General features: G+C 39.3%; 1 protein-coding gene across 1 annotated transcript in view; it reads right to left on the reverse strand.

The window, feature by feature from the left end:
* The window catches only part of ARNT2 (aryl-hydrocarbon receptor nuclear translocator 2), a 72,392-nt gene extending 64,694 nt beyond the window's left edge, over positions 1-7,698 (reverse strand). The window contains exons 1-2 of the mRNA XM_008947418.1: positions 7,588-7,698; positions 2,702-2,749 (exon numbers count right to left, since the gene is read on the reverse strand). Coding sequence (XP_008945666.1) covers positions 2,702-2,749; positions 7,588-7,697 — 158 coding nt within the window. The 5' untranslated portion in view covers position 7,698. The remainder of the gene's footprint in view (positions 1-2,701; positions 2,750-7,587) is intronic.
* Positions 7,699-9,650: the final 1,952 nt, after the last annotated feature.

The following is a 9,650-nucleotide window of genomic DNA, read 5'->3' on the forward strand; positions in this document are numbered from 1 at the left end:
TGTTGGAAGTGAAAGAGCTGTATCTTTTCCAGCTTGCAACCACAACTCACTCCATTCAGCAGAGGGCACTGATGGTCTACAGATAACATGGGAGGGCAGAGACACACGCTGAAGTGCAATGCATTATATAAGGATGCCTTCAGAAAAAAAGCTTGAGTAGGTACAGCCACTGTACCGTCTGTTGGGAAGACTGGCAAAAGTCAGTCAGGCAGATGAAACTGCTGGGTCAACAGAAGCAAAATTAAAACTGGCTTAAACCCCTAAAACCCAAATCAACAGCAGTTAGATGCCCAAACAGGTATGTGAAGTGTATTGGCAGCAACACTACAGAGGAAATCCAGATCAATGGGACTTTGGCCCCAGAGGAGTAAAGCTTCACTGTTTTTGAAGCACTGTCCCAGACAATGGCAGCAATGTGACATTCCACTAAAAAATGGCATGCTGTTCCTCCTTTCCCTTTCCTAAAAACATATGAATCATTTGAAATTAGATTTTACTAGCATAGTTACAAAAAGACACATTTATTTGAAAAAGATCTTACTTCTGGAGAAACCAAATTCCTTGTTCCAAAACAGAAAATGCAGGTTTTCAAAAATATAAAATTAAGCATAATGGTTTTTCTACAAGTGAAGAGTATTACTGCTCAAGAATAGTCAAGTGAGATTTTCTATTAGAATTATGCCGTTCCAAAATGACGTAATTTATTGCAACAGACAGCCCATGAAAGTCCCATGTGTTAGCTAACAAAGTAATACTGTATAATAGAGCATCTTTTATCTTCTAAAAAACTAATGAACTTTTTCTTTTTTTCTTCTCAAATTAAAACTAATTTTAAGTACCCCAACTGTACAAGTTCCTCTGTGTGGTTTCATATTTCCTTTCCTCATTAAGACTCATTCAAATGCTTAAGACAAAGCTTAAGCTGTATTTCCTCCTGTGCTGTGTTTAACACCAGCACCCTCAAAACATTCAAGTGAAAACACCACTTTATTCCATTCTATTCTGCTCAGAGAACCGACTGAGCCCAAAACAACTTTAAACAAAAAAGACAGATTGAATGAGGAATGGCCACATGCTGTTACATGAGAAGTACATGCACAGGACTCCATGTGACAATGAGATGCCATGCAGAGATACCTGAGCTGGCTTGGAAGTGCCTGAGAAGCAAGGTGGGTTACCTCACATGGAGTACCATACTAGCACCACTACCTCCTGTACTCCCACTAGCCTGGGACTTGTCTACTCATCCTTGTCTGCTTGGCTGGGCTCAAGTGTTAACTGCCTCCAACTACTGTTCTCCCCCTTCCAGTCTTCCAGCTGACCTCTCTGCGTGCATGCTTCTTCAGGCACTTCAGTCAAAGCCAGCTGGGTTAGCTTAAACATTTAAACAGCAGTTCTTTGCTAAACAAATAATTTTGACTGAGACAAGCTAAGAATCAGTCATGTGAGCAATCTGGAGAAGGGAAAAATCCTAAAAGGAGGGCACAACAAGAAGAGGATGCCAAACCCCGGCCCTGGGCATCTCTGCATGGTTTTTCTGTACTCTAAAAGTAGAACAATCTCAGGTTTTTACAGCATTTAAGATTGAAATATTAGATTTTGATCTGACATCTAAAATCAGCTGAGTCTAAGCACAGCACAGCATACCTCTCCAATAAAAATAACGGAACTATTGGCTTTCCCCACCATCAGACTTTGAAAGGCTGAAGCCAGGATAAAAAGAGAGGCCAACACACTTGCACCAGTATGCCTAGAAACCCTGACGTTTATGCAGGCACAAATCAGGTCACATTCACCACAAATCTTGTTCCCTTAAGGGACTAACCCTCAGATCACTAGACCCTGCAATATCCTTTCTGTAAACAACATCAGCTAAACAGGGGTGCTGCTGGTCTTCTCTAGTAGGTTATGGTATGGTGTGACAATACACCTTCAACATATTTATCTTTCAGATTGACTAGGAAGACCTTGCTAAAACCCTGTGGTGACAGCTCTTCCAACACGGCTGCTCCTGTAGAGCTACAGTTACAATTTGGACAGTCAGCAGAGTTATCCCTAAGCCCCAAAGTATCTTCCCCTCACTGCAGCTGCTTGGTTTCTAATAAAAAAATGCAGAGTGTGACCAGAAAAAAAGGAAAGATGAAAAAATGGCAATGATGGTATAATGTTTTTCTTTCTAGCCTAAAATATTCCATGTTAATTAACATTTATTTTGGCAATTTTTAGTATTCAGTTACACCTAATGGTACATAATGAGCTTTAATCTTAAAAAAAAACAATCCACACCTCTAGAATCTGTAGTATTGTCTTAACAAGTAGCTAACATCTGAAATAAGTTCAAATTAAGAGTTCATTTTCAGTGGCAGAAAGACAACTTCAGCAATGTCTAACCAAAGTTCATCTACAGCAGTTGAAATAATAAGCTAAAAATCACAAATCTTCTCATTTGACAGAGCTACAGAGCAAGATTATGACACACATACTTGTCAGCTATGCAAGCCAATAACTACATTAGGCAGATTTCTGCCAGGATGCCTAATTTGCTGAGGAAGTTGATAAAAACAATAATGAGAATTTAGGTCAAGTTGTTGGCAAGTTCTTCAGCCATATTCATACTGACTTTAAAACATCAGTAGTGAGATAGTTGTCTTTCTCCACTTAAAGAAGCCAGTGATTTAGCCAACTCCTTATCAATCCTCACCTTGAAAATTTGCTGGGTCCCTCGCCATCTTCATCATCAAAATCCATTCTGTAAAAGCAAGATTTCCAAATCAGTAATCATGATATTGGCAATGGCAACATAAACATTCAAGCCAGTGGTTCTCAATTTTAGTTTATATTTTGACTGGAGGTGTTAACGACTGTAGATTCTAGCCTTGCTCATATTCTCCAAACCTCCTAAAAGTAGCTCACCAGCTAACAGGAATACAAACAAAACAATATTTTAAACAAATGAAGTAATAAGTCACCATTCTCCACAGAAATCTGCATTGTTAAAATTAGCAAATAAAAGGAAATGTTAAATACAGTGTGACATGATCAGAAATAGTATCTGTTAGGCCTGTCAGAAGTTTAAAGAAATCAGTGGGGGCTCTGGATTAGAGGACTGGAATTAAGGCTAAAGAAAATAAAGTTCTAAAGCTGTACACTTAATAAATGACTTTTACCCCAGTCTAAAGAAAGAACGCTAGAGGTAGAGCAGAATAAACTCCCAGCCTCCCTTCTACAAGGATCATCTACCTCACTGCTATTGATTCTAAGTATGACACATTCTTTAGGCTTGCCCTGTATTGTCCATCATTTCACACAGATTACCAGGTATTTCACAGATGGCAACTACTTTGCAGAATTCCTGTGGTCATTACCAAAAGGACCTATGGGTCTACCATGCACCTAACTTACCTGGTTTATGTTCCAGATTTTCTTCTTAAGTCAGCGGAAGAGACAAGCTCTTCCTTGGGCAAAATCCCAGCCCTTCAGTTAGGCTCCTCCAGGGAGCCACAAAAAGCAGGAACCTATTTCTTCACTTCTTACACAGAGAGATTAGGAAGATTAACTTCCTAAATTAGCCACCTAAATTAGTTTCTGTATATTAATATTTGTAAAAATGCAACAGCAAATGTATCTCTATCCCGTCTTTGTCAATAAACACATTTCCTAATTTCACATTTCACTTTGTAAAATTAAAAAAAAAAAACTTTCAAAACATGAGTAAAAAATCTCAGGTATAAAGTCATTGATTCCAATATCCTGCCAGAATCACCGTGACTGCTTTACAGTGAGGTCTAACAGAGAGAGACAGGGAAGAAAGGCAGAGAATCAATTGTAAGCTTTAGCAGAACACATAAAAATAACATTGCAACAAACCCCTCGTACCCTGCCAGATAAAATCTTCTGTTTAGATAGGATATACTGCACATTAGCAAAACAGCAGAAGCAGCCTCCATGAAGACAAATGACGTTATTTCAGAAGTTTCAGAAAGAGTATCTTTTATCTTCATTTAAAATTCCCATTAAAAAGAGACTTTAAAAAAGAGCTGCACTATGCACTTTTCTTTTGAAGAGACAGCATAAATCTCGTTTTCCCCTTTCATACCGTTCATGTCAATTGTGAAAAGGTCTGATGTATGAGGTACTTATTAAAATGTATTTTCCTCACAACATGAGTGGGTACCATAAATAGCATGACAAAAGTATTTTTAAAAATTATTTATTTTTAATTAGAAACATTTTCATACCAAAAAAAAACACCCCTCCAATAAGGTGGTCCTGCACGAGTTAAAAAATTGAGATGGGAGAGTATTTGAACATTGCAATGAAATTATTGTGTATCATTCCCAGGAAATGCCAATAGATGGCTTGCCATGATTATACAGCATAAGGAAGGGGGCAGCCAGGAATGACCAGGAGCAGATGCAGCTGAGAGGCTGGGGCTATAGGTACATCAGGGGCTACATCTAGGCAGGGAAGCTGGTGGGCTGAGGTCTCTTCATTCCCATATCTCCTCAGATCTTACAGTTCTAGGTCAGAGCAGACAAGATTATGTGCTGAACTGAAACAAACCCAATGCAAGTGTAAACCAACCAATCCAAAAAAAACCCACCAGCCCTCCCTCCCTCCCCAGGTACAGATAAGCTAGGAAGGTGAGAAAGCCTCATATCCTCAAAGACAGCCAAGCCTAAAGAAAAAAGACATTAAATAAAGAACCAATGTTACATTAACCTAAGGTAGTCATTGACCCCTGCAGTAAGTGACCTTATGCTGTCACTTGCTTTCTATAAAGTAGTTTGTACAATTTACAGAAAAGAAAAATAGTTTTCTGAGCTGTCAATGAAGCTGAATGCCAACAGCGCAGAAACACCTTCTGGATAGCCAATGAGCTTAAACTGATCTACATTCAAGTCCATACAGCAATTATTCTGCCAGCTTGCCTCAGCAATTATGAGAAAAGAAACAATTTTCAGAGATAACTGGAGCTGGAAAAGATGGCTGTGTTCACTAGCTACATTCGTTCATGTTTGACACAAAGCATTCATTTCTAAAATGCCAAAGGATTTAGGTGTATAAAGATGTATCACCAGGACACTAATGAAAGGACCAAGTGTTAGTTGCAACTTTGTTCAAAGAGAAGCTAGGAGGAATTAGACACAGCAGGCATTCTTTCCTTCAAGGTCTGAATACATACCCAATAAAAAAAAAAAGAAAAAAAAGAGCACCCTCAGCTAGGGTTGGCAAAAAGGGCCATTAGTTCAGAGCTATGGCACACAGATCAAATACCACCATCTGGGCATAACAGCAAATCTATACTAACTCTTACTCACTGAATTTGCATGTTAAATAGATTTAAAATAATTTGATTTTATGTTCCTCCCACCCTCCCCCCACTCCACTTTCTCACAAATAGATGATGATACTTAAAATGTAACGGTTAAGGCATAGCTTTCAATTAATATCAAGTCACTATTTAATATAATCAGATTTCACAGTCAGTTGCATCAGCCCTTGGTAACAGTCATTTGCCAACTGGTATTTGCAGTTGACATGGTTTATGATCGAAAAAGATATCAACTGCTGCAACTCAAAAGTACAAAAGCTTATATACGTTACTGTCATGGTTACAGGGGCTGGGACCAGTGTATCCTTATGTGGGTAGAACCAAAACTGTGTATTCTATACTCTCTATGTCAGTGCTCATGGGCTGTTAAGAAAATCATGGGTAGCAGCTGCCCAGGACAGCCCTCACACCCCAGGCTATAACAGATAAGGAAAGAGGTTCAAGGTCAGGGGAGAGGGTAACACCTTCCCGCCGAGCAGGAGGAGTCCTCCCTGTTCATGGGCCCATCCATGCCTCACCCCATGTCTCATACAGAGCTCCCCCCAGGAGCTCTTTCTGTTAATGGACCATCAAGGACCCACTGCATGACTCTTAGACTGATATCAACCCATTGTGAGATGCTCCACCCAGGGGGAGGAGCCAAGTGCGCCCACCTGGATATAAACTGGGGTTCAGTACAGCACAGGGGGCCTTACCCACTGGATTTCCAGAGGACAAGAGCTACCAGATCTTGTCTACGAGACCACTGTTTCATCTGGACTGCGACCACCACCCTACCTACAGAGTATCAGGCTGTATTCTGACTCTGTCTGTGGTTTTCCTTTGTATTACTGCTTTTATTTTATTTTATTTTTTTTCTTCTTTCTTATTAAATTGTATTTCTGACTTGGAGTCTCTCACTGGTTTTGTTTTCCAACCATTACAGTTATGCAGCCATGAAAAGATGTTAATGTATGTGTGTTCTTTGGAGTGCAAGTCTCAAAAGGCCTTTTCATTGAACAGTGCCAAATAAAAATGGGATGGCTGTCAGACTCCAGGAGTTTCTCAGACCAATGTCATGCTGTTAACTCAGCGTATTATGCACACTGAGTGGGGGTAAATCTCCCAATTGTCCTGTCTGAAGGAGCAACCATGTTACACCAGCTTAGCTCTGTGTCCAAGGCGAAGTCCACCTTCTCCCTCATCAATTCACTCCAGGACTGAGACTCCAGCACTGGTACTTGAGCAGACACCTACAACTGGCAACACACCTGGACAGACAATCCCTAGAGTAGCTCTCACAAGAAATAACGTCTTCTCCCTAAGTGTCCATCAGGGAAGATTTCACTGATACTAACAGTTCTGTTAAGCCATATCATCATCATATTTAGGGCTAAATGTACAACTAATTAAGTTCTTTTGCAGGTACTCTCAGATCAGACATCTCTGAGAAAGCATCACCTAAAGACTGCTATTAGTGATCAACCATCTTTGATAAAAACAGTTTTGTTTTTTTTTCTTTTGTTAATACTAGAGGAGTATTCTGCCCTTCTACCGTTCTTGCTACACTTTTCTTCTAGCACAGAGGATGAGTCGCCACAGAACAATCTAGTGCAGAAAAAACATCCCCATAACACACCAACCTCCGAAGTTGGATAAAACAAATTTTCTTCTTTAGCAGAGCCCTCAAGCTAGTGCAAGGGCTGATCTTGCTTCAGCCCCTTTCTCCCAGAACCAGACTACGCTGCATTTCCAGCAAGACCTGGAATATCACAGACCATAATCTCTGAAGAGTGACTGCTTGTGCTATTTCTGTACCTGGGACTATAAAGAAAACATCTTTAACAGAAGGCCTCTATTTAAGAGGTTCCAAGTAAAAACTTCAGATGAAGTTAGATAAGTCTGCACGTGCTTGTAAGAACACATCTTTCTACCTTTATTCACATAATAAATCCTTTTGAGATTAACCAGAGGTAGGCAATACTCATTCATTACATGTACAACAGCCACGGGATCCAAAATCTGTTTCTGGATGCTTTGCCAAACCTAAAAGTCTTTTGAAGCATGCAAAACAACAAACAATACATTTAGCAGCAAGTTTCATCTTGCAGGAAGAGCAGATACATTGAAGAGAAAAACAAAGCATCAGCAACTAGCGCTGTAATGTTTACATACATAAAAATTACATAATAAACATACACAGATAGGCACATTTTCAGTTTTCCAGGACCAGTCATTTCCAGCTGCAGACCCAAAAAACCCAAACGGCTTACCCAGAGCGGCGCTTTCCTCCTCTGGAAGGCATGGATCCTGCCATTCTCACTTGTCCACTTGCCATTGGTGCCACTGGCAAGGCCACCGAGCCAGGAATATCTGATGCCATTTCTGTAATGCAGAGGATGGGAAAGCAAAAGGGGGGTGGGGAGAATAATCCTTTAATCCATTACCTTCAAGGAGAAAAATGTGATAACAATAATAGAGAAAGGCCCTTTCAAAAATAAGCACAGAAAGCTTTCCTTTTTATTTCTAAGGAAAAGTAAAGCTCTAGCCATTACAAGTGCCTTGGGAGACAGAGAGAATCACAGGTAGGTACCTCTGTATTTCAATTTACCAAATGCTTCTAATTTTACTTCTCAGAGGGGCTGTCAAATGAAGGCTAACAACCTTTTACAACAGTTAAACTGCCTTGTAGAGAAACGCAGAGCTGAATTTCCAACACAAACAAAGCTGTGGATCATCATACCTGGGTACCAAGAAAAAACAAAACTTCTAAAACTTCTCGGTTTGCCAGTGAGGTCAAGAGTTTAAAGCAGGGTTGCTTTATCAGGTGATACTGTTGTTTATTATTTAGATTTTGGTGGCATTCAGAGGACTGGACTGAACTTAGCAGAGCTCCAAGGCTTTCTACATTTCTGCACGGTGCCCTGCAGAGCAGAACCAAGCCTGAAATCCAGCCTGATATTCATCCCCCTGCAGTGCTCTGGGTATAGCCACAGGTTAAGGTAGCTTCAAACCTCAAAACTTTTACCTGAGGAACAGCAAGAGCACACCTCACACAACAGTGTTCAGACCACTAGTGGCAAGTACTTTTACAACCTATTAATAACAGTTCATTGCACTTCAAAAAAGAAGAGTGGAATATAATATTTCATACCCTTCTCTCCCATCTTGAGGATTAAGCACATTTTGCCTCTGTAAAACTCTTGTAAACTATGTAAGCTGTTAAAACTTTTTTAATGTAGATATACTTTACTCACTCTGGAGGTAAAATCTACAGTCACAACATTTAATTATCTTGAAAAAAAATGCATCCTCCTTCCAACTTTTCTTTTTCTAAAACTTGGCAGAGTATCTGGAGCTACAGATAAATATATTTACTAATAGAAACCAAATCTGTTAAAAAAATCCTGCTATTTTTTCCCAACAGATAAGTACAAAAGGACTTCAATTATGGAAACAGGAATCCACATTCTGTCACTATGCCTGCAGAGCACTTCACCTCTGCCACACTTTAAATAAATCCATTATGAAACATTATGCATTTCAAATAACATTTTATCTGTTCACTGATTTTATGAATTTCTTCTAGTACATTTACTTTTATTGATTTCTTTTCAACTAAAAAGCAACAGAGCAAACTATTCATCCAGTACTTTTCAACAAAGTCAGCAATGAGACCTCTGCCTACAACACCACAGCCTGGAAAGTCCTGCTGTGTCTAAAGCTGCTGCTCTGTGGAAACATTATATTGATGTATATTAGCGTATTTCTATACAAATAAAAGCATAGACATCCAAACAACTGGTAAATCACTATTTCCAGAATATGTACCCTTAGCAGTCTGATGCAAATAACTCACTTGGAACAATCAAACTCATATTTCACAGATTGAATTAAAGGTCATTTTGAAATGCTCTGCTCACTCATTTATTAAAGCAGATGGTAAAAACCATAATAAATCTACCTGCAAACTGTCCCTGTCACTCAGAAACACATTTTGGAATAGATCATCAAGGAGATCAGTTTTTTTTTTTTAAGCAGTGATTGTAAAACAATTTCAGATCAACTCTGAGCAGTGTTTTAAGAGGATAAGAACAATGCCATATTTGTAATTGCGATGAGAAATTCTTGTAACCTCATTTTCCTCAGTCTAAAACAAAGATTATGAAAAAACAGGCCAAGGGTCGTATTCATCTACTTTTAGAAGTCTTAAAAGCCAAAGCTAATTATTTACAGTAACTTTATCACTAAAAGGGAAACAAAGCACCATCCTTCCACTATTGTGCATCCCACGCTTACATGTGCATCCAAGACAGGCTGAGTAAACCTCTTTCCC

This window comes from Merops nubicus, unplaced genomic scaffold (assembly GCF_000691845.1).
Source record: "Merops nubicus isolate BGI_N331 unplaced genomic scaffold, ASM69184v1 scaffold30249, whole genome shotgun sequence".
Lineage (NCBI taxonomy): Eukaryota > Metazoa > Chordata > Aves > Coraciiformes > Meropidae > Merops > Merops nubicus.